Below are 26011 nucleotides of genomic sequence, written 5' to 3'. Positions count from 1 at the left end.
ACAGGAAACAGGGCTGTTAAGCTATGATGTGTTTAAAATTTAATTTGTTTATTATTTACTGCTTTTCGTGGACACATTTGTGTGCTATAGATTTAATCGCTATCAAGTTCATACCAAAGAACTGTTGAATTTTCCATTTTGATTGGTCAAACGAGGAAGGTTTCTATAGTAACAATAGAGACTACTATAATAATAATAATGATCTTCATGTCAGAAAAGTTTACGCTCACTAACATAAGCTGCGTTTTTAATTCCTTATTTTTCAGCATAAAAGAAACACTGGATGTCAGAATGACTGTTTATAACTAATATCAAGTGATAACAGGAACAGTAAATGTAGCTGGAAATGGTTAAGAAGAATGACATCATTTTTATGAAAATTTTACCAATTTGAAATTTTTGACATTTATTTTGTAGGATTTTTGTTTGTGTTATTGTAAAACAATGAGCTTTGGGTTAGTAACAGTAACTCCGTTGTTGATTATTTTCCTCTAACAGCACACCTAATTTCCTGCAAAATAAAGCCGCAACAAGCTACAAATTTTTTTTTTTATCTTTTTGTTATGAGTCAAGAGACGAGAAAAAAACGTAAAATACGATTGCTCCGATTCAAAAAAATAAAAATAGCATAAAATTTGATCGCATTTATAGAGATTACTGCAGTTTCACCAGATTCTGTCTCTTGGAGCATGAAGAAATTGGAGTTTGGCTCCTCAGAGGAAAAGACTACTTAATCTGAGGATTATTATGCAGCTATTAGTTTTAATGACGCGTGTCGTCAGTTATAAAGCATTGTGGGTGGAGGACAAAAAGTTTTAGTAAAGACTTATTGTTCGAAAGCTTTAAGGCGCTTAAACATGGAGAATCTATCTGAATTCCGAAATGGCTTCTTTACTCAGAGATCAAGCCGTCTGTTGTTCCAGAGATTCTAGCGGTGTCTGTGATTTTGTTATGATTTTTAGTCCCTCCCTAAACTGTAATATTTGTTAAAATGTTATTTTGTTTTTCAGGTTTTCGGCTCTGCACCACGCGGCTCTCACAGGCACCACAGACCTGCTGTCTCTGCTTCTGGACGCTCAGGCTACAGTGGACATTAAGGACCGCAATGGTGAGAAACTCCTCTGTAGCAACTTACTCGTTTAGTTATTCGTGCAGGACGAACTGCAGCGTTTAAAAATAGTTCACAGTTGATGTTAATTAGACTGTAAGAAGTCTAGTTCAGCACCTGATTGAGTGATTACAGTAAAGCTAAAAGGTTTGGATGACATTTCTCATAACGTTTTTTACAACTGTTTTTACGTTAATAATCAAGATTTTAATGCATATGGAATTAGGACTCAAAGAAATAATTTTATATATATATATATATATATATATATATATATATATATATATATATATATATATATATATATATAAATATACCTCGTATGTCCAAATTTGGTCAATTTCATATTTTTTCACATATCGATGCTATTGGTCAGTCCCCACGTGGGTCTGTTATTTTTACAAGTTATTAACCAATCTAAAGTCTTGAAAATAGCTTGAGCGCAAATCTCATAACTCCATTGGACACTTCAACTGTCCACCTCTTCCTCACTCCGCGGGAGAGCTTCACGGCATATTTCTCCTTAATAAGAGTCGCAACGATTCAACACGTCTTCTGAGGTAAATGTCTTCAAAACACTGGGCTCAAAGAAAAAAAATCTTGACCCCCGCTAGTTCTGGTGCTCGTCTGAGGACAGGAATTTAGCGCAAGACAATCCACTGCAACACGAACTAAACCCTGTGTACTGCAGATAAGGTACGGCGTTTTTTTTTGTATTTCCTGAAAAATAACGGTTTTGGAGATATGAGGATTACGCCCGACAGCGACGATATTATTTTTTGTACACTATTTTTTTTTCCCATAATTATCATTCAGAGCTCCTTACTGTCTTTGTTTGGGTCATTTTAAGTAAATACTATGTGTTTTGAGGAATAAGTATTTATTAAGTTAATTATTAACACACAGCCATGCATACATCTGGATCTTTACTATTTACACTTGTCAGCCACAAGCATTTATCAAGGCTCAGATATCATCAGTGAAAACACGTGAAACACAGCATGTGATTTGTCGAGCGCAATCCAGGAAACTTCTTCAGAGTTCGTAAGTTAGAACGACTGAACTGCTGATCATCCCTTGTGATTCATCTCCAGGTCTTGATCTTTCAATATCCCTACGCAACAATCTGATCTTCCCTTTGGTCACATCTCGCAACCTTGGGGTAACCTCTAACAATCAACTGTCCTTTTCCTCGCATGCTGCTAATGTGACTCGCTCATGTCAGATTCTTCTCTACAACATCAGAAGGATTCGGCCCTTTTTGTCCACAGAGGCTGCCCGGGTATTTGTTCAGTCTCTTGTCATTTTAAGACTGGACTACTGCATCTCGCTGCTGTCAGGTCTTCCTATGAACGCAATATGTCCTCTGGAAATGATCCAAAATGCAGCTGCAGGACGTGTTTTCAACCTGCCCAAGTTCTCACACAACTTCCCACCTCTACGATCCCTCTACTGGCTTCCGATAGCTGCATGAATCAGAAACAAAACACTGATGCTTGCCTACAAAGCCAAAAATGGACCAGCTCCCTCTTACCTCAAAGCTCTTATCACTCCTTGCACTGTATCTCGCTCCCTCAGATCTACCAGCACTGCTCGACTGTCCTACCACCTCTGAGTAAGAGGTTGATATACATCGAATCTTCTATGTTCTGGCACCGAGGTGGTGGAATTAACTTTCTCTAGAGTCACTTCTTCTTCTTCTTCTTCTTCTTCTTCTTTTGGCTTTTCCCTTCAGGGGTCGCCACAGCGAATCATCTCTCTCCGCCTATCCCTATCTTCTACATCCTCAACACTTGCACCCACTAGCTTCATATCCTCATTAATTACATCCATATACCTCCTCTTTGGCCTTCCTCTTTGCCTCCTGCCTGGCAGCTCCATGTCCAACATTCTCCTACCAATATACTCACTCTCCCTCCTCTGAACATGCCCAAACCATCTTAATCTGGCCTCCATAACTTTGTCCCCCAAACGTCCAACATGAGCTGTCCCTCTGATGTACTCGTTCCTAATCCTGTCCAATCTTGTCACTCCCAAAGAGAACCTCAACATCTTCAGCTCAGCTACCTCTAGCTCTGACTCCTGTCTCTTCTTCAGTGACACTGTCTCTAAACCATACAGCATGGCCGTTCTCACCACCATCCTGTACACCTTCCCTTTGATTCTCGCTGATATTTTCCTATCACACAAACTATGGGTGAAGACCTTCCACTTACTGAAACACTTGAACCAGCTCTTTTTCCTGTTTTTTGTATGTGTATATTAAAAAAAAAACCCAAACTGAACAGTTTTAGGTTGATGGTATCCTAAGTCTTTAACCTTGTTAATGTATTCATCAATCGAGACTTAAAAGAACCGTTGTCTGTTGCTCTGGATAAGGACATCTGCCAAATACTGTAAATATAAACAAAATGCAGGGTAGAAATAACAGCAGGGTAGAAATAACTAAACTGATCAAGTTGAAACACCGTACAGGTGAAGACGACAGTACAGTACAGGAGACAGGACAAAATCACATGGTAAAGTAAACAGAGGTACAAAAACAAAACTATAGCCGCGTTCACACTGCAAGTCTTAATGCTCAATTCGGATATTTTTCTCAGATCTGATTTTTTTGTTTGGCTGTTCACATTACCTTTTAAAATGTGGCCTATATCAGATACCAGTGTGAACTGTTTGCTGTTTCGAACTGACCCGCATGCGCAAACGAACAATAACAATGACGTCACACGCAGCACGCCGTTGCGCTAAAGTTGGCGTAGGCGTAGTCACGTTTGTGTGCGTACTCGCCGGCGCATAATTGTGACGAATGTCGATGTAGATTGACGTAAAAGTCGCATCAAATCTGAAAATTGTTCACACCGCGGCCACATTGGAAAAAAATCAGATTTGGTCTGATTCAGGACCACATATGGAAGTGGTCTGAATCTGATTTGAAAAAATCAGATCTGGGCTAGATTTGAGTGTTTACACTACTCCTGAAGAAGTCTGACCTGGTCACTTGACCCCAAAAAAAATCAGATTTGGGCCACTTTTACCTGCAGTGTGAACGTGGCCTAAATGTAAGCAGAGCTCATCACATACAGGGAGTGCAGAATTATTAGGGAAGTTGTATTTTTGAGGATTAATTTTATTATTGAACAACAACCATGTTCTCAATGAACCCAAAAAACTCATTAATAGCAAAGCTGAATATTTTTGGAAGTAGTTTTTAGTTTGTTTGTAGTTTTAGCTATTTTAGGAGGATATCTGTGTGTGCAGGTGACTATTACTGTGCATAATTATTAGGCAACTTAACAAAAAACAAATATATACCCATTTCAATTATTTATTTTCACCAGTGAAACCAATATTACATCTCAACATTCACTAATATACATTTCTGACATTCAAAAACAAAACAAAAACAAATCAGTGACCAATATAGCCACCTTTCTTTGCAAGGACACTCAAAAGCCTGCCATCCATGGATTCTGTCAGTGTTTTGATCTGTTCACCGTCAACATTGCGTGCAGCAGCAACCACAGCCTCCCAGACACTCTTCAGAGAGGTGTACTGTTTTCCCTCCTTGTAAATCTCACATTTGATGATGGACCACAGGTTCTCTATGGGGTTCAGATCAGGTGAACAAGGAGGCCATGTCATTAGTTTTTCTTCTTTTAGACCCTTTCTTGCCAGCCACGCTGTGGAGTACTTGGACGCGTGTGATGGAGCATTGTCCTGCATGAAAATCATGTTTTTCTTGAAGGATGCAGACTTCTTCCTGTACCACTGCTTGAAGAAGGTGTCTTCCAGAAACTGGCAGTAGGACTGGGAGTTGAGCTTGACCCCATCCTCAACCCGAAAAGGCCCCACAAGCTCATCTTTGATGATACCAGCCCAAACCAGTACTCCACCTCCACCTTGCTGGCGTCTCAGTCGGACTGGAGCTCTCTGCCCTTTACCGATCCAACCACGAGCCCATCCATCTGGCCCATCAAGACTCACTCTCATTTCATCAGTCCATAAAACCTTAGAAAAATCAGTCTTCAGATATTTCTTGGCCCAGTCTTGACGTTTCAGCTTGTGTGTCTTGTTCAGTGGTGGTCGTTTTTCAGCCTTTCTTACCTTGGCCATGTCTCTGAGTATTGCACACCTTGTGCTTTTGGGCACTCCAGTGATGTTGCAGCTCTGAAATATGGCAAAACTGGTGGCAAGTGGCATCTTGGCAGCTGCACGCTTGACTTTTCTCAGTTCATGGGCAGTTATTTTGCGCCTTGGTTTTTCCACACGCTTCTTGCGACCCTGTTGACTATTTTGAATGAAACGCTTGATTGTTCGATGATCACGCTTCAGAAGCTTGGCAATTTTAAGAGTGCTGCATCCCTCTGCAAGATATCTCACTATTTTTGACTTTTCGGAGCCTGTCAAGTCCTTCTTTTGACCCATTTTGCCAAAGGAAAGGAAGTTGCCTAATAATTATGCACACCTGATATAGGGTGTAGATGTCATTAGACCACACCCCTTCTCATTACAGAGATGCACATCACCTAATATGCTTAATTGGTTGTAGGCTTTCGAGCCTATACAGCTTGGAGTAAGACAACATGCATAAAGAGGATGATGTGGTCAAAATACTCATTTGCCTAATAATTCTGCACTCCCTGTATACTGAAACAACAAATCATAATACACAAGAAAAATGACCTCATTTGCACATGTTTGGATAGCGGGGTGGTGGTGGCTGTGATTGTGATTCTCTATTTGTTGCTATTGTATGCTTGAATTTCCTGTGGGATTGATAAATCATCCATCCATCCCTCCATCCATCCTTCCATCCATCCCTCCATCCATCCATCCATCCATCCATCGGTTTGTTCACTTTGTTGGTGAAACTTAATTGAGGTTAAATAAGACAAGTCTTATGAGTTACAGTATGCGTAATGATTCATACAGCTAAACAATAGACTCTTGTATAGTCACTATTAAGATATCAGGTCAATTAGATTAGATTTGATTCAATTCAGTATTATTGCCATTGCACAGAGAACAAGTACAGGGCCAATTGAATGCAATTAGCATATAACCAGAATTGCAAACAATACTATGTGTATAAATAAATAGTGATTTAACAATAGAATTGTTAAACTACAAACTGAGATGTATAAACACGGATGGTGCATTATGCAATAATAAGGTATATAAATAATACATTTATCATATACGGTCAGTGCCAGTGCTCAGGACTTAAAATTAGAATTGGGACGGATGTTTCCGGAGATCTAACATGCCGTATGCTCGTCGTAGGAATGCGACCGCTCCACTACGCTTCCTGGCAGGGAAAGGCTGATTCTGTGCTGATGCTGCTGAGAGCTGGAGCGTCTGTTAACGGAGCGTCACAGGACGGACAAATTCCTCTGCACCTGGCTGCTCAGTACGGACACTACGAAGTGGTAAGTGCTGCACTCGAAGTGTCCAACGGTAATGAAGGGACAAGAAGACTCGATTAAAGCTGCACGATGAGAAGTTACTGCAGGAGGAGTAAACAAAATTATTCCCAGCATCTTCATTTAATTCAAGGTTTTGTCATTTTACGCTTGCAAATTAAGTGTATTATTAGTTTTCGATTCAAAGAGAAACATAAATTTCTGCTGCTATGACACATTTTGACCAGATGTCAATGAAATAAGCCACGCCCCTAGATCATGGTTACATCATAGCCTCGTTGTGGCTCGTTTGATTGACACTTGGTGATGAGTTGAGTTGGATTACACGAGATGTAGGGCGTAGATGACCAGATGTCTAATACCAGCTGAATTTTGTTTATGCTTAAAGAAACTACACTTAAACATGATCAAAATAATACACTTTTTTTTTTTTTTTTTTCCTAAGGAAGGATCATCTTATAACGCCACATTACAATCACGTATGTAATAAGTTACACTCCATGACCCAGTGTTGTATATCAGAATCATCAGTGATGGTGTGGTGTGATGTAGCTCATCACAAATCAGTTATTGTTCCCACCCTGTTCATTATTTTCCAATAAAATCATGATTTAAAGTTTTTTTCTTATACCACAGCAATTTGTTAGTGATTATTGTACAGATGTTAAATTTAATAATGAACAACAGGTCATACTTTTTTTATATTTTTATAGTTACATGTATTAAAGGAAAGTTATCGTTTGTGTCTAACTCCATCAAGCCTTCAGCTGCATTGTGGTGGAAATTTGTACACATAGAAAAAGTAAGTCATGTTGTTTATGCAGTGGGGTTTTTCCTATCTTGGCTTATAAAGATGACGGATTACATCTTGAGGACAACGGTGTAGCTTTTTATTTTTTTTTAGGAGACACGAAACAGCAAAGAGTAAAGATGGTTGTTGTAGCCTGTGGTGAAGGAGGAAGAGAAAACAAAATGGAAAATGAGACATGTCCTCACATGCTCAAGGCTTAAGAAATGTCCTCAGTCCTGATGGCGTTACGCTACTGGTCATTGTTTCTGAACAATAGCTTTTTGAACTAGCACCCAAAACTAGGTGTACAATGGCTGCTTCACATACAAAACACCCCGAGTGTTAGCTTTCTCCCGAGTGCCGGACTTTCTCACAAAGCGTGTAAGATGATACGCTGATCACAATATGTCGGCATACATCTCTGAAAGAAAGAATCAATGTATTTTTTTTTTTTTTGCCAAAGGACATTTCAGCAGGACATCTTTCACCGTGTGATCGTAGAAACCTGATGCGTGTTGTGAAAGATCCTCTGCTAAATGTCGTTTTTTTTTTTTCCCTGTCCGTCTCTATGCCTAGTCCGAGATGCTTCTCCAGCACCAGTCCAACGCCTGTACGGTCAACAAGGCCAAGAAGACCCCACTGGACCTGGCCTGTGAGTTCGGCAGGCTAAAGGTATGTTAAGTAATTTAAGCAAAGAGAATTAAACCTAGACCCTTTCAGAGTTCCTCTATGTAGGAACCAAGCAGTTCCCTTTCTGTGGGATGAACCATAAATATCCAAAATATAATATCTGGGAACGTCAGGAATGACATGTATGACATGTATTATTACTATTGAAGATTCTTTTCCCCAAAAGTTTAGTATACAGTATTTATGTGGTTGCATTTAATTAAACGTTTTAAATAAGCAATACTTTTAACATGAAAATGGTTTCTAAAAGGGGGGCACGGTGGCTTAGTGGTTAGCACGTTAGCCTCACACCTCCAGGGTTGGGGGTTCGATTCCCACCTCCACCTTGTGTGTGTGGAGTTTGCATGTTCTCCCCGTGCCTCGGGGGTTTCCTCCGGGTACTCCGGTTTCCTCCCCCGGTCCAAAGACATACATGGTAGGTTGATTGGCATCTCTGGAAAATTGTGATTGCGTGAGTGAATGAGTGTGTGTGTGCCCTGTGATGGGTTGGCACTTCGTCCAGGGTGTGTCCTGCCTTGATGCCCAATGAAGCCTGCGATAGTTCGGATAAGGGGTAGAATGAATGAATGAATGAATACTAGTTACAAGTTTCTCTCATTTTCCTTTGTTTTTGTCCCTTAAACAGCAAGTAAACAACTTTGTTTTTAAAAAAAAAAACAAAAAACCTGTCATTATCTAGCGTAACACATCCAGAGTAATGCTCTCACATGATTTCATTATGATATATATCCATATCAGCCACCAGCTGCTGGGGAAATGAAGCCTGAATACTTTGCATGCGCGATATTTCAGTACAGATTCACTGCATTGTGTAATCCGAGGTCGGGAAGTTTCAGTTAAGTGGTTACAGCAGCTGTCTGCGGAGGCCTGACGGCATGTGAAAGGCTTTCACTGAGGCTTTCACTGCTCTTCTTGTGTATAAGCTGCGGTTTGAAGTCTTTATTTCATTTTAATCTAGATTTGCCTGGGTAGGCTAGTTCTATTTCTGTTTAATCTTTCGCTCTAGGGAATATACATGCTACACAGAGGAAGTCTGAGGGTCTGTTTTTTTTTGTGCACCCCGATGCAGACTCTGTTGGAAGCTTCGTACCAGCTGAAACGTAACACAATTCAGGCGAACCGAAGAACCCGATGGTTCGGGGTCACACACACATCATTAACTACATCAGTACAATTTGATGAAGTTTTGCTCTTTAATCCTGATAAAGGTTCTACGCTGAACATGCATTATGGAGAGGAACGAGTTGGGGAACCGTCAGAGAACCCTTAAAGAACCTGTTATGAGTGTGGAAGCAAGACTGTTAACGTTTCAACAAGTTCCAGATGAAAAATATTTAAAATAATCTGGGGGCACGGTGGCTTAGTGGTTAGCACGTTCGCCTCACATCTCCAGGGTTGGGGGTTCGATTCCCGTCTCTGCCTTGTGTGTGTGGAGTTTGCATGTTCTCCCCGTGCCTCGGGGGTTTCCTCCGGGTACTCCGGTTTCCTCCCCTGGTCCAAAGACATGCATGGTAGGTTTATTGGCATCTCTGGAAAATTGTCTGTAGTGTGTGAGTGCGTGAGTGAATGAGAGTGTGTGTGTGTGCCCTGCGATGGGTTGGCACTCCGTCCAGGGTGTATCCTGCCTCGATGCCCGATGACGCTTGGCACAGGCTCCCCGTGACCCGAGGTAGTTCGGATAAGCGGTAGAATATGAGTGAGTGAGTGAGTGAGAGTAAAATAATTTGGAGATTGTATCACACAACACAATTTATCCATTCTTTTTCTTAAAAAAAAAGGTTCCTCAAGGGTTCTTTTAGGGTTAATTGGATTCCTTCTGGATCTGAGAACATTTTATTGTAGGTTTCTTCAGAGAAACTTCAAGGCTTCCACCACAGAGAGAACCAAAATAAACCTCAAGGGTTCAACATTTTTAAGAGTGTAAAGGGCGTGTGTTACAGCGGTCGTATCATGGCTAAGTGTGTTGTTAAAATAAAACCTTGGGGTTTAACAATTTTCCCAATAAACAATGCGTCAATGCTTCCAGCACACACTGTAGTTTTCAGGTTGCTAAGCAACATAGCAGGCAAAGATTAGTGTATTCTATAGACAGAACAATGGCTTCAGGTTTATTGGTTTAAAACCCGATGTGTTAATACAGTATTGAGTCATTGTGATGTGGACATGCGTGCATGGAGGGAGGATAACAACAGCTTACAGCGTGGCTCAGCCGATTTTAGAAGCAAAACGGTCGACTGTATAATTAGGAATCGATGACGCTTAAAGAAATGTTCAAGAAAAAGTTTTTTTTTTAAGGCCATTTGGTTTATTTAGAGTATTTAGTATTCTTTGAAATTGAAATTCTTTGAAAGCGCTAAAATGTATACACCCAAAAAAAAGATGAATTATTAATGTTTTTTTTTTTATGAGCATTTTGGTGTTTGAAATAAAATGAAGATAATTATGACAAGTGTAATTGGAATGTAGTTCACTAAAGGATGACTTTGTTTACTGATATCATAAGGACTCGTAGGAATTTTACAATAACTGATTTTTAAACATTATTAAAATTTAAACCTCAGAAGATTTCGAGTCCAGTCCTGAAAAGTTTGTTTATTGAAATTTCTGTTTGTTGTTTAATTTGTGTGTGTGTGTGTGTGTTTCAGGTGGTGCAGCTCCTGTTGAACAGTAACATGGTGGTGGCTCTTCTGGAGGGCAACGGGAGAGACAACACCCCCCTGCACCTTGCTGCCCGCAACGGCCACAAAGACATCATCAGGTCTTTTTCTTCTTCTTCTTCCTTCACTTTCTTTACCCAGTTTCCTCTGTGTGCCTCATCACGATGTGTGTATGTGTGTGTGAGTGTGTTTGAGAGTCTTTTTTAAACGCAGGTGTGTGTAGTCCTCTTGTTCATGTCAGACGTGTGTTTGTAAAGGAAGTGAAGTGTTGAGACAGGGGAGTGTTGATTGAGCACACAGTTGACTGAATTCATTCTGTGTGTATATATCTGCGTGTGTGTGTGTTGGACCATTCTCATCAACACTGTGTGGGATATGTCTAGGAGTGTTGACATGGTGTAGGAGTGAAGACAGATTGGCTTTCTCCGGCCAGTCAGCTGCTCCGCCGTCACACTGCTCCACTGCTTTCCTTTTATGAAAGCTCATTCCCACATTCCCAAACGCTTTAACCATCCCCCATCTCCCATTCCCGCCTTTCCTCGCTTCTCAAAGCTCAGCCGATATCAACAGACCCGGCAAAGCTGCAACGGCGCTTCACGAATGAGAGACAACGTAATAATAATAATAATAATAATAATAATAATAAAAAGCATCATTCTGAACTACTTTCTTGGAATTCCAATGGATAAACATGGAAATTTATGGATAATATCAACACCACCTCTTTTTTTTTTGTCTGCTTCCTTTTCTACATCAAACCACTGAACATCTGAAACGAAGCAAAACACCAATCTCTGTGGAACAAATAGTCCTAATGTGGGTTTTTAAATGCTTTTTCTTTTTTTTTTTTCTTTCCCCTGAATGTCTTTAATCCGTTCAGAAAGCAGTGCGGAGTTTGAGAGCAGGCTCGGGCTCAGAAATCTTCAGCATTTAAAGCGTTGTACTGAATCAGCAGAGCTCTGCTTAGAGGAAGACATGCTTACATTTGCATTTCATTTCTTTTTTGCAGAGATTTAGTGCATAATCATGGTGCTGTTACATCTAGCTGACGGCTTTTCTCAAGAGCTCAACGCTGGCTCTCAGTGTTTTTGTGATTGATTTAGCTGCGTTTTTTTTTTTTTTTTTTGCCCCAATTTCTTTTTTATTTTATTATCTTTTTTTTTGCTGAAATCTCAAACCCAGGATTCCTCTTTTAAACTCCTAGACATGTCTATAATCATGTGGGGACGTGGTAGCCTTGTGGTTAAGGAGTCGGACTAATGATCGGAAGGTCGTGAGTTCAGTTCCCAGGTCCACTGCTTTTTTTTTTTTCAGTTCAGTACACCTTAAGTGACTTACTGAGCTGAGACGAGCGTCCAGAGATCCAGAGTAGGAATTCCCAGGTGAAGCGGCGTTTTATTTATGTTGCTCCTAGTCAGAGACCAGAAATTATGCTTTAAACAATTGTAGCCCCGCCCCCTTTCCACTGAGTCTACAGTGTTGGCTCCTTCACTTCCTGTCAAGGCGAATAGTTGTTAAGTAATGTTTTGAATTTATTAATGTGAAAGAATTTCTATTGAGGGAGCACGGTGGCTTAGTGGTTAGCACGTTCACCTCACACCTCCAGGGTTGGGGGTTCGATTCCCACCTCCACCTTGTGTGTGTGGAGTTTACATGTTCTCCCTGTGCCTCGGGGGTTTCCTCCGGGTACTCCGGTTTCCTCCCCCGGTCCAAAGACATGCATGGTAGGTTGATTGGCATCTCTGGAAGATTGTCCGTAGTGTGTGATTGTGTGAGTGAATGAGAGTGTGTGTGTGCCCTGTGATGGGTTGGCACTCCGTCCAGGGTGTATCCTGCCTTGATGCCCAATGACGCCTGAGATAAGCGGTAGAAAATGAATGAATGAATTTCTATTGGGCTGAAAATGGTCAAAGACGAAAATAAACGATGATTTAGCCAAAAAAAAAAAAATTGACTTTATAGTGTCAAAATGAATAATGTTGACGCTGATGCTCATTAAGAAACGATTTAATATGCAAAGAAATTTAGACATTATGAATTATATGGAAATCTATATGGCGTGCTTCTGAGTGTTCGGAGCTTCAAATGTTTTTTTTTTCCTGCTAGCTGAGCAATTTTTAGTAAAGTTTCCTTAAAGATTAGTTGATTAGCAGCTGTCTGCCTGGAGACCGTGTATCTGATGCCATACTGCAGATGAACACAGCTGGAATGTTTGGAGCAGAACGTTGGTACTCCTCTGGATTAGGAACATATTTGCTGGTGTGGGAGTTTCACGAGGTCTAATTTTTCGTTCCTGGCTCTTTTTATTTCTTTTTTACTTCTCACTCTCCACACAGCTGTGTAGATGTGTAACACACACTGAACATCTCTGATACCTGAGACCTGTACGTAATTATATCCATGTGTCTACACGTCCCTTCCCTTGGAGTTATTGTTTGTGTGTGTGTGTGTGTGTGTGTGTGTGTGTGTGTGTGGGCATACGTGCTGGTCCTCAGCTGTTTATTTGAAATTGAATTAAGATACGAGACGACATGGGATAGGGAGTTGTGTGTCAGAACCCACAGCAGAGTTCATTAGCGATAATCAAGGCGTACTTCCTTTTACAAATATTCCGCGGTCGAGTCATTTCCCAGAGAAACAAGCTCAGGTTACACGCTACATGCCAAAAGCATGCAAAAAAGAAAAGCCTGTGCGCTAAAAAGAATAAAATGCTGATCTTATTTTGTGATCTCTCACAACTCTCACAAGGCTGCTCTTGAAAGCGGGAATCGATATCAACAGAACCACAAAGGCTGGAACGGCGCTTCACGAGGCGGCGCTCTACGGCAAAACCGACATCGTCAAGCTGCTACTGGACGTAAGAATTGTGACGTTATCAAACGGAGACGTTCATTCACTGAAGAGAACCTAATTGAACCAATTTTAAACCATAATTGCACAACTCTGGCTGTTCATGATCTTATTCTGTAGGCTGGAATTGACGTGAACATCAGGAACACGTATAACCAAACGGCCCTGGACATCGTGAACCAGTTCACCACGTCGCACGCCAGCAAAGACATCAAACAACTGCTCCGAGGTCAGAGGCTTCACGCTTCCTGTTTCTTTCTGTCTCTAGCCTCTGATTGGCTGCTGGCTCCAGTCTGTCACTTAGTTGCAGATTCCTGCATTTTCACAATCTTGGCATCATTTTTTTATAAATGTGAATTTTCTTAGGTAATTTGCAGTAGAGGAACAATACAACATTCTAATCTATTCATAAGTGCAGTTCTGAGTCAATGATGTAGCGAGTGAATGTAAAAATCTGCAATTCAGTCTATATTATGTGCTCAGATTATGGACTCAGACTTCACCCAAATGACACACTGCACACACTTACACTATACTCGATGTACCCTAGTGTCTAGAGTATGAATGTTAGAACCATCGTATCCTCTCGATTGGACGGCTAATTGACTTTTTTTAACTACCCGGATGTATAAGCCGTTTCCCAGTCAGATGGTTTCATCCATCGGAGTGTCGTCGGCCATCTTGAAAACATTTTCTCATCCAGCATCAGCGACCTGGTAGCCCCGCCCCTTTCCACTACGTAAGAAAAGTGCAAGTGTTTAGCGCAGTGGTCTTCACTATTTTTTTCATGTGAGCCACACTGATAGGACAAAGTCAATAGGAGAGCCACTTTCACCGCAAAGTATGCCAAGTTATTCAGTCTTAAATAGCTTATCTGCTTAAATACAATGTACAATATTGCAATACAATAATTACTCGAGTTGCGGATGACGCATGCTCCCCATCAGTTACCTCTTTTGTCACTGTCACATTGCTTTGTTGCTGTTCATTTTGTGCGCGGGATTGTTTGATAAGAAATCGATCCATTTTTTTAGTCCGTGTGTACAGTAAACACAAGTTGTTAACTAGCATGAAACACAAACTAGCTTCTGGCAGGACGCAAAAAACTGGCTATTGCGCAGAACGCAGTGAGTCAGTGACGAGTCAAATAATATATATAAATATACATTATTATTTGTAATAGAGCACATTCGTTTTTCTATGCTTCCCTGATTGTTTTTAATGTTATTTAAATGAAAACTAAATTTTAACCACATGATCATATCATCGTATTATTTACTGCCATGCGAGCCGCATATTAAAGCTTGGCGAGCCGCAGGAGGCTCGCGAGCCGTGCAATGAGTAACACTGGTTTAGCGCATGAAATGCAACATTCCGCACTTGTTTTTTTTTTTTCCCAGTTGAATAATCGAATGGGACCCTAAGAATAAATATTAGGCCACGCCCACATGGTCATTTCAATTAGTGCCGCTAGTTCAGCTGTATTTTCAACAGATTTTTGTCACAGTAACACACGACTTCTACAACCACAACCTTCAACTCATTACCTCGGAACTATAATGTATTTAAAAAAAAAAAAAAAAAAAAAGATTGTGTGGAAGAATTTCAATCATTTGCCTCCCATCATTCATTCAGTGTGTTATTGAAGCTGATGCTCTAATTTACCTCTTTAATCCCCACAGGGCTTTTACAAAGAGCCCTGTGTTAATGCCCCAGGCACAAACACTTACCGTGTTTAAATATTGGTGGTGTAGTAACAAGAAAACGAAGGCAGTGCAATCCATCAACATTTGCAATGAAAACTATTTGTTTTGCTCAAAATATTGCTGAATTTGCAGCAGCTAATCATTTAGAATAACATCTATTGGAATCTATATGGGGCCTTTAATGGTGTGTGTGTGTGTGTGTGTTAGAAGCCTCGGGAGCAATGCAGGTCAGAGCACTGAAAGACTACTGGAACCTCCACGACCCTACAGCTCTGAACATACGGGCCGGAGACGTCATCATGGTAAGCGCCGAATAAATTTCAGCAGCAAACATTTTTTTTTTCTGCTTTTTATCTCCAAATTATCCTTCTGACATCATGTGGCTCAAAGCCTTCCACATCTCAATAGACATATAAAGTGTGCTGTTCTAAGCCAATAACACGTCATGAAGTGTGTGTTTTGTTTTTTTTTTCCCTCTTTTCTTTTATACCACAGCAAATTGTCAACTGAAAAGTTGACAAAAGTGTTTTTGTTTTTTTTTAATCTATGTGTACATACGTTCAGTGGTGTGGCATGTCTGTAAAACACATGATGTCCTGTTATCACTGACAGTTTCACTTCAAGTCAAGTCAAGTAGCTTTTATCGTCATTACAACCGTATATAGCTGTTGCAGTACACAGTGAAATGAGACGTTTCTCCAGGACCAAGGTGCTACATAACATACAGACATGGCTAAGGACTTAGTAAGTTAGTCCTAGATACATAAAGTGCATCTGTGCAACCTGGTGCAAACAGTGTGGGACAAGACAAACAAGACAGTGCAGGACAAAAGACAGTGCAGACGAAAAGTTACAAGACAATAAAAAAAACACAAAAAAGACAATACACAAAAGACAATAAACAGAAACGGCGCCGACCAGCGTAAATACTGTAAGTTCAGACAATATTGCATGCAGTAATACTAGAATGAACACAGACTCTTAGCAGCAGGTTCCCTGAGATAGTGTATAGGATTTGTGCAAAAACAGCAAACAACTGAGATATTGTACAGTATGTGCAAAACGACTGAAATATTGTTCAGTATGTGCAAAACGACTGCAATGTTAGACAGTGTGTGCAAAGAGCAAAAAAGTAAAAAAAAAAAAAAGTGTGCAAAACAGCATGTAAACAGTTTAATGAATGTAAGCAGCATGTAAACAAGTTGATGGGTGTATATTAGAAGTGTGTGTGTTCGGTGTAGGTCTGTGCAGTCCATACAGATGATGTGCGTGTGTATGTTGTGCTCAGTACAGTTCAGTTCAGTTGTTGAGAAATAACCTGACGTTAACAAGACAGGAAACAAAAGGATTCCTGTCCTGAAGTCTGTTACACGATGGGAAGTGTAACATTTATCGCTTTAGAAATGATCATTGTAAAGTGTTGACACTGAAGGCCCTCATCCAGAGCGACTTAGCTGTGACAACTGAGCAACTGAGGGCCCAGCAGTGGTAGCTTGGTGGACCTGGGATCCAATATGTAGTACAACAACTTAACCACTAGGATACCTCATCCTCCAAAAATGTATTCAGCATTCATAGAAGGAGTCTCCAGCGTAGCTATGAGTTTGTCACCAAACGATGGACGGATCTGTGGGTTCTCGGTAACACTTCAGGAACGGACTAGTTTTAGGGATCAGCATTAAACATAACTACAAAGATGTCGTTCTTTAACAAATACTAAACCACTGTGGTGTAAGAGAAATAAAAATCTTCTGGATGTGATGTTAGAAATGAATCAACTCCAGGGGCTGGTACCATTATCTCCAACAGCACAGTTTTATTTGCCACCGGATGTCGTCAGAACGTTACCTGTTTGTAGTTGTCCTGAAGCAGACTCACAGGGGCTTGATGTAAACCCAAGGCTGGAAGATTAATTGAAAGTCACAATTAAAAAAAGTGCACAAGAACAAGAACAGTCAAAAGTATTGGAATGTGCAAAAAATATTGGAACATATAAGCGGGCACAGAGGATAATCCAAAACAAACACACATTTATACCATATGGCCGACGTGTTTATCCAGAGAGACTTACATTTCATCTACATTTTCATATAACTGAGCAGTTGAGGTTTGAGGGCTAGTAGCCTTGCCCAAAAGCCCAGTATTCGCAGACTGGTAGTTCTGGGATTTGAGCATTAAATGGTCAGGGTCAAAGTCTGAAAGTCTAAAAACTTTCCAAAAGACACCAAATCACAGAAAAAAAGCCAAAGCTTACTAACATCATGGATGAAAGGAACATATATCATTCTACACACTGTATCTCCGTCATTGTATATTTGAAGGCTTTATCACGGAGGAATTGGTGTGAATCTGTAATGAACTCAGATGATGAGCTAATTTATGAGTTGTTCAGGAGCTCCTGGTTATTCAACTCCACTGACTGTAGAAAGGAAAATATTTATAATCACACTCTCCGGGGTTTATAATAATTTATATTCACAATCTCTGGTGTCATCCATATGAGAATGAGGTTCCCTTTTGTCTGGATCTGTTCTTCCTCATAACATCTAAAGGTGTTTTTCCTTGCCACAGTCGCCTCAGGCTTGCTCATTAGGGATAAATAGGGATAAATTCAAATACATTTACAAAAACATTTTATATTCTGTAAAGCTGCTTTGAGATAATGTGCATTGTTAAAAGCAGCATAGAAATAAAATCTAATGGATGTGATTTGAAAAAGGAACAGAGCTTTTCACATAATAGACAAACACACATAATAAGAAACAGGCGCACATAATTAAAAGTCTGCGTAACTGAAAACGTTGGAGTGCCGGTGAATGCTGGGAGTTCGTGGCAGCCATGTTTGCTGGCCGCAGAGAAACAAGAGCCGTGACGTTACGTTACATTACGTTACGTGACAGTTGTTCATTCCACACATTCATGGACGTTTGATGGCTAAAACGGAGGAGCATTTTCTTTTAGGCCCTCAAACTCCTCAAAACAGAGATCTTTTAGTCCATGAGTCCATGAAGATTTTTAATCTCTGCTGTCATTCTGCTCACTAGACTTTTACTATTATGACAGAGCTCTGAATTTTTAAGACTTTACTTTCCATTCTGCGCTGTTTTTAAATAAAAAATAATTACACCTCATGTTCCACTATATTTTACACACATCGTATTTCTGTTACATCTTCATTTTATTATTAACTTTAAATGTAGCCTGGTTATATGCAGTGTAGGGAGTTTATTGTAGCCTTGTTTTCATTTTACTCTAAGTTGTATACTGTATATAACCTTGTACATGACAAATCAAAATCCTGCATCTAAATAACGACCAACGGTGGCACTTTCAACAAGCCGTGTGATTGATGGCGGTGTTTTGAACTGCACCCTACATACTGCGCTTGCAGAAGGTTATTGAGTAGGACGTAAAGGAAAGAAAAGTAACACCAGCTGTGTGGGTTGGAGACCTGTGGTCGCGCATGTCGCAACAGGCTTCTCTCAATCACTGTGATGGGCGAGTGGAGTGATTGGGACTTGGCGAACACTGAACAACAGACACGCTGTCGTGCTCGCTTGTTTTTTTTCCCCCTTTCTTTCTCTTTGGAACTTTTCTTTTCTCCTCAGCCCTCGGGCTTGTTTTGTTCTTCACGAGCAGCGTTGGAAACGTGTGCCCCGAGGCGCTGCTCTAAACACATGGCAAGCTGTGGGTGCGGGCTTTTATGTGTCTGTGTGCGTGACTTTGTGTTTGTGAGTTTGGATATTTATGCCAACTAGCTGTCAGACAATGTTTATAAAGGGTCTAGCGAGAAAAAAAAAAAAAAAGGGAGTAAAAACGAAAAGTGTGCAGTCTAGTTTTTGTCATAAAACCTTTACAACAAAACAATAAATGTATTAAAAAACACACTAAACAGTACTAAAGACCAAACATCAAATACTAAACACTAGAAACTACACACTAATAAATAAAAAATAACACTGAACACCAAACTCTTAATGCTGAAGTGACTAAACACTAAAAACTTGAAAAAAAACTGAACCCTAACGAAAAAACAACAAACACTAAAAACCACATACCCAACATTACGTATTAAACACCAAAACACTATAAATGAAACAATAGAAACTAAACATTAAACTTTAATGACTAAATATTAAACAATAAATGAAAACGCTAAACAACAAAATCTGAATGCTGAAGACTACAAACTAAACACTAAAAACATGACAACTGAACCCTAGCAACGACCGCTAAAAACAAAGGCCAAAAAAAGAAAAATCCAAAATACCAAACATTAATACTAAAACACTAAATATTAATGACTAAAGACCCAAAAATAAATGACAAATACTGACAAGCTCTAAATGCTAAAGACTACAAATTAAACACTAAAAGCTTGACAAAAACGGAACGTTAACAAACACTAAAAACAAAAGACAACAATTCCTAAATACCAAACATTCAATGCTAAACACCAAACAGTATAAATGAAACACAAGAAACAAAACATTAAACATTAATGACCAAAAACCAAACCAAAGACAAAATGGAACGCCAAACTCTAAATGATTACAAACTAAACACTAAAATATTTACTGAAGACTGAAAACTAAACATTAAATAAGGACTTTATTTTAAATAAGCATCAAAAACTAAACACTTAAACGTTTTGTGTGACAGTTACAATGACACAGTGTAAAAAAATAGGAATTTATTACAATTTTAATTTATTAAAAAAAAACAAAAAAAAACAAACTGTAAACATTAAACACAATCAAGAGACCATAACTTTAAATTCATTTTTAGAGTGATACTAAACACACATCTTCATTTTACACAAGAGGTTTATAAACACCTAGCTTATGAAGACCAAACGGATAACATTCTACACACCAGAAATGCTACACTAAAAACCAAACACCAAATAACAATGTCTAAATATTAAACATGAAACACAAAAAATCTAAGCAAAAGAATAAACACTAAAAAAAACACTAAACATTTTAAACAATAAAAATAGACAAAAACTAAACACTAAAAAATAAACATTGCCTAAACATAACATAACACTAAAATTTGTTAAAATGTTAAAAATGTTTCCTGAACACTAAAAAAATAAAAACTGAATAAATTTAAACACTAAATAATTCAAGCTTCAGTCAAGTTTTTTGTCTGTAAATAAACATGTAAAATGATCTTTGCTAAAGAATTTAGAGCGATACTAAACACACGTTTTTTTCATTTTACACAAGACGTTTCTACCTCTTTCTAACACCAGAAATTCTACACCAAAAGCCAAACACCAAATAATAAAGACTAAACCTGAAACACCAAAAATCTAAGCAAATCAATAAACAAAAAAATAAAGATTTCTAAAAAGAATTCTGAAACAACGAACATCAACACACATTAAATACTCACTCACTCGCTCACTCATTTTCTACCGCTTATCCGAACTACCTCGGGTCACGGGGAGCTCTCAGGCGTCATCGGGCATCAAGGCAGGATACACCCTGGACGGAGTGCCAACACATTAAATACTAAACATTAAAAATGAGAAACCAAACAATAAACACTAATGAATAAACATTAAACACTACAAGATAAAAAATAAACATTAAACACTAGATGCTCAAAATTGCAAACTAAACAATAAAAAAAACGAAAAAAAAAACTAAACACTAACAACTAAACCTTAATTAACATAACACTAAAACTTGTTGAAATGTTAAAATGTTTACTGTTTGTTTGGTAGTGTTTGTTAAGGGTCTTTAAATAAACTGTTTAGGAATCTAAAGCAATCGTTAACATACAGTATGTAATCTGTTTTATACAAGAATCTGTTTAAACACTAAACACCAAACAGAGCACTAAAAGCTAAACACCAAACACTAACGACTAAAGACCAACAACCTAAACATAAAACCATAACAACAAAACAATAAATACTAACAAACACACTATAAATGAAAGAGTAAAAATGTTTAAATACCCAACAGTAAATACTAAACACCAAACACTAGAAACGGAACATTAAACACCAATGACTAAACTATACAAACTCTGATTCCTAAAAAACTGAACACAAAAAAATGAAACTGAACAAATTTAAACACTAAATACTTAAATGCTTTACGTTTCAGTCGAAAATGTTTTGACTTTAAATAACCATAAACATGTAAAATGGTCTTTGCTTGTGTTCAGTATTTGAGAGCGAGCCTAAAAACAAGTCGTTTACAGCTCATACAGGAATATGTAGTTTAGTGGTCAGAGCATTTCTTTATTTTATACAGACTTCTATAAACTATATAGACTTTATTTATAGACTTTTATGCCATGTTACTGCTAGGGTTGGACAAAACCCTTAAAAAATTCAGGCAAGAAAAAAAGCAACAGTATGTTTCTTATTCCCAGCTTTTGTTTGCCTGGAAACTGACTAATATAAAATACAGATTTTAATTTAATTTAAATATAGGTAATCATAACATCTTTAATCCAGATAGCAGATGTTAGTTTGAGATGTTTTTTGATGGATTTTGCTGTGGCTTCTTTCTAAATATTATTTATTTTTTTAATCTGTGCAAAAGAAGTAAATGACAGTTGATAAAGTAAATGAGAAAGTTGATCAAGGAAACGTTTTGTTTCCTTGATACAAAATTCAGCAAATTGTTGTACAAAGGTTCATAGTCATGTCTTGTTTGTTTCTTTATTAGTTCCTCTAGATTTTTATTTATTTATTTATTTATATTCATTCATTCATTCATTCATTCATTTTCTACCGCTTATCCGAACTACCTCGGGTCACGGGGAGCCTGTGCCTATCTCAGGCGTCATTGGGCATCAAGGCAGGATACACCCTGGACGGACTGCCAACCCATCACAGGGCACACACACACTCTCATTCACTCACACAATCACACACTACGGACAAATTTCCAGAGATGCCAATCAACCTACCATGCATGTCTTTGGACCGGGGGAGGAAACCGGAGTACCCGGAGGAAACCCCCGAGGCACGGGGAGAACATGCAAACTCCACACACACAAGGCGGAGGCGGGAATCGAACCCCCAACCCTGGAGGTGTGAGACGAACGTGCTAACCACTAAGCCACCGTGCCCCCCTATGGGGGGGGTTTATGAGATCATGAGAATATCTTTTAAAAAAGCAGAGTTGTGTGTTTTTGCGCTTTTTTTGTTGAAAACTACATGAATTGCTGACATAACAATTACAAGAGTCTTCTTTCAGTGAACTCCTAGCAGTGAAGACACACATGTAATGACTTTCTATCAGAGCTGTACTCCAAAAACACACGTGAACAGGAGGAAGGTTTCAGCTGAATGATGACATCACACGTCTCGGCCCGATTTCTGCAGAAAATCTGTGCTTGTTTTGAAAAATCGCAAGCTCCTGTGTGTTTGCTAGATTTCCCGTTTTGGCAGTGAGGTGACTGTGTGCAGTAAGCAGTTAGTTACACAGCATGACAGCTTTGTGCTAGACTTTCAACAGCGTTTCCTTGTTCCTATGTCTTCCTGATTCTGCCATAAGCTCGATTCTCTGCCAGGGTGCTGTAGCACAGTATGTGGTGGGATTTGTAATGAGTAGTTCACGCTTATAGTCACAGCATGGAGCTTCTTTACATCACCGTGAGCTTGAACTTTAATCACAGCTGCATATAAATTGAACTAGTCAGTTAAGGACTCAGTCTTTTTTCTCACGTTGTTACTCTGCCAAGCAACTACTCATGAAAGACTACTTTCCTTGACACAAAATCAGCACCCAGACTGAGGATTTGTCCACCGCCGTATCGGTTTGATTGTCACGTACGCGCTCTCTGCTAAATTTTAACGTTGTGGAGCATCTGTGGAATGCTAATGGACTCATTTGCTCAGCCTGCTGTGCTAAATCAGTACTGGAACACGAGAGGTTAAGCTGTAAGGTTAGAAACAGTGTTTCTAAAAAACCAATAGACTTTTTGGAATGACAGTCGGTAGAAGATCATAGAGTCAGGTTCTGAATATTTAACGCGCAGTGAGACTTAAAAAATTAACTCGTGTAACCTAAAAAGAGTTAGCGAAACAGAAAGGCAGCTAGAATCCACAAACAAAGATTATATGCTAACGTTTAACAAGGTTTACGCTGGTGTGTTTTAGGTTTTGGAGCAGCACGTAGACGGACGTTGGAAAGGACACATCCATGACAGTCAGAGAGGCATCGACCGGGTGGGATACTTCCCTCCGTCCATCGTGGAGGTCATAAACCGGAGATCAGGTAAGTCTGAGATTTACAGCACAGAAGGTTCAATGTGAAAGGTGGCTGTAGGAATGAAGACTCAGCAGGGTCAGTGTACCGAGAAGGCCGCAACAGCGCAGCATTGTGGCAGCTAATGTATACAAATCTATTTCTGTGTAACTGCAGTGACGTTAAAATGGGTTCCTCAGCTGTTCTTCTTTAGAGAGCCTGCTAAAGGTTTTGTTCAGTGTTTTTTTTTTTTTTTTTTTTTTTTTTTTTTTTTTTTTTTTTTAAATACATAAATATAAAAATTCAGAAAATAAATTTGAAATGCTCAGTGTGTGCAAGTGCTTTTCTCTGTTTTGGTGGTGATGGTGATGATGATGATGTTTTGGTTTGCTTGAACTTGAACAAAACTTGACACTGTGTGAATAAATCACAATTACTGGATAGTTACACATCAACAGTCTTTGTAGGAAAATGGACAAGGTTCTAAAATCAATTAAAAAAAACAGCCAGTTCCACATCGTATCGGTTTAATTTCTTTATATCAGTCTTTTTTCAAAGAGAAGTTTTAAAGTAAGTTATAAGCAGGAAAAGAAATCCATGGCAACATCTGATAGGTGTACACACACACACACACACACACACACACACACACACAGATTTCTAATAGGATTAACAAGGATATAATCAGCTGTTGGCGGAACTGAGCTGAAAAGGGCTGAGTAGAAAATCGGAGCTGAAATGAAGAGTTGTTGACATTTTGTGTGTGTGTGAGAGAGAGAACATCAGCAGTCTGTCATGTCATATTGTCAGTGTCCATTAAGCAGCTTCCTCAGTATTGCTGAACCATGCAGCACATGGTTATACAACAAACAATAAAAAAAACACTTAAACCTAAAAACTAAACACAAAACACTATAACTATATACTAATAACTAAACACTAACCTACCTTACTATTAAAACTATATACTGGACTAAAATCTAAACACTATGCATGTTACACTATACAAGTTAAAACACAAGCAATAATCATTTTAACTAAACACTGGACACTAAACAATAAACCTTCTGCATACCAAAAATGATCCACTAAACTCTAACCACCAAACATTAATGACTAAAGACGTTAGACGTTAAGCAACAAAACATTAAAAAACGTTAAAAACAAAGTCTGAAAAATTCCTAAATGCCAAACAATGTTAGAAATTTAATATAAAAATATGACTTCTAAAGACTGAAATAAATACTAAATTGCAAACTTTGAATGACAAAAAAACCTGTCAAAACTGAACGTTAATTAAAGCGTTTAGAATTTAAGCTCTAAAGCACTAAAATCTAACTACAAAAAACTCGGTAAACAATGAACAGACAGAAAATTGGAAGAGTGCAATGTAGTTTAAATTAGTGCAAAGAAGAATTAAACCACTTAAAGCTTGAAATCAATAAAAAGCACTTTCGAACACAACATATTTAACATTGTATGTTCTTATTTACATCACTGTACCGTATTCAGATCGTTACTGTATTCAGATAGCACCTCTATACTTTGGAGATATATATATATAGATATATATATATATATATATCTATATATATATATATATATATAGCTTTTTATTATTTACCTAGTGTTATTTGGCAATTTTTATATTCAGTCATAAAAAGCACTTTACTGCTTGTCATACTGTGTATGATTGTGTATGACAAATAAAATTCGAATTTGATTTGATAAAAAAATCACTTAAAAGTAAAATCTTTTTAGCGAAAACATTAAAAATAAAACACTAAGAAATTTAAAAAAAAACTATGAAACTAAACTAAACATTAAAACTACTACAGATAGAAATGCTACAATGTGAAAACTAAACACTGAATCTAACCCCTTAGAACTAACCACGAAACCCGTTTCCGCTTGTTAAAATTAATAATTTTTCACTGCATGTATTATGTCTGCAGGGGGCTTTCTCTCTCGCCAGGCCTCACTGCCCAACCAAAGACATCACACTCTAACCAGAGCTCCGCCCCCCAGCGGCCCGAGCTCCGCCTCCCACACCGACGACTCGTACACCCTGTATTCACCCACTCATCCCAACTCACCACGCCAAAACGGCCTGAACCTGCACCCAGGTACTGTGTGTTCTTCAGCCCACGCTGTCATCAGTACGCTCCACTAACTCCCACTTTCTCACGTTTCTTTCAGAGGAAATCTAATTACAATAAACCAACCTAGGAAAACTCTTCTTCGATCTCGAAGCTGTTCGGGATAGTTCCTAGCTTTTGAGATGATCTAATTTCGTAACAGAAACCAATTTAATACAGATTTATACAATTTAATACCCCTTATACAGATTTCCACTGAAGGTCTACACTATAATTTGTGTTGTAGTTCTCATTGTCCAGATTCTTATAGACCCGACTGTAAGTCAGTTTAGTCTTCTATAACTCCTTGATTTGTAAATGGGTTTAACTTCCCCTAACAAAGTAAAACGGAATATTTATTTATAAATGATTGTTTAATATCAGTCTTTGAACTCACCAATATCAGTACACTGTTCTTCATGGG

The 26011-nt window shown here is 38.7% G+C and overlaps 1 protein-coding gene across 3 annotated transcripts in view; it reads left to right on the top strand.

The window, feature by feature from the left end:
- The window catches only part of LOC132862518 (caskin-2-like), a 62867-nt gene that overhangs the window by 23968 nt on the left and 12888 nt on the right, over nucleotides 1–26011 (top strand). For 2 of the 3 annotated variants that reach the window (XM_060894569.1, XM_060894562.1), the window contains exons 4-12: nucleotides 1011–1108; nucleotides 6395–6540; nucleotides 7901–7996; nucleotides 10660–10772; nucleotides 13420–13528; nucleotides 13642–13750; nucleotides 15435–15529; nucleotides 23362–23479; nucleotides 25405–25575. In XM_060894569.1, the coding sequence (XP_060750552.1) occupies nucleotides 1011–1108; nucleotides 6395–6540; nucleotides 7901–7996; nucleotides 10660–10772; nucleotides 13420–13528; nucleotides 13642–13750; nucleotides 15435–15529; nucleotides 23362–23479; nucleotides 25405–25575 (1055 nt within the window). The remainder of the gene's footprint in view (nucleotides 1–1010; nucleotides 1109–6394; nucleotides 6541–7900; nucleotides 7997–10659; nucleotides 10773–13419; nucleotides 13529–13641; nucleotides 13751–15434; nucleotides 15530–23361; nucleotides 23480–25404; nucleotides 25576–26011) is intronic. The other variant, XM_060894579.1, reaches the window with a different exon arrangement.

This window comes from Tachysurus vachellii, chromosome 2, assembly GCF_030014155.1.
Source record: "Tachysurus vachellii isolate PV-2020 chromosome 2, HZAU_Pvac_v1, whole genome shotgun sequence".
Lineage (NCBI taxonomy): Eukaryota > Metazoa > Chordata > Actinopteri > Siluriformes > Bagridae > Tachysurus > Tachysurus vachellii.
This window is presented reverse-complemented; position numbering and strand designations above follow the sequence as displayed.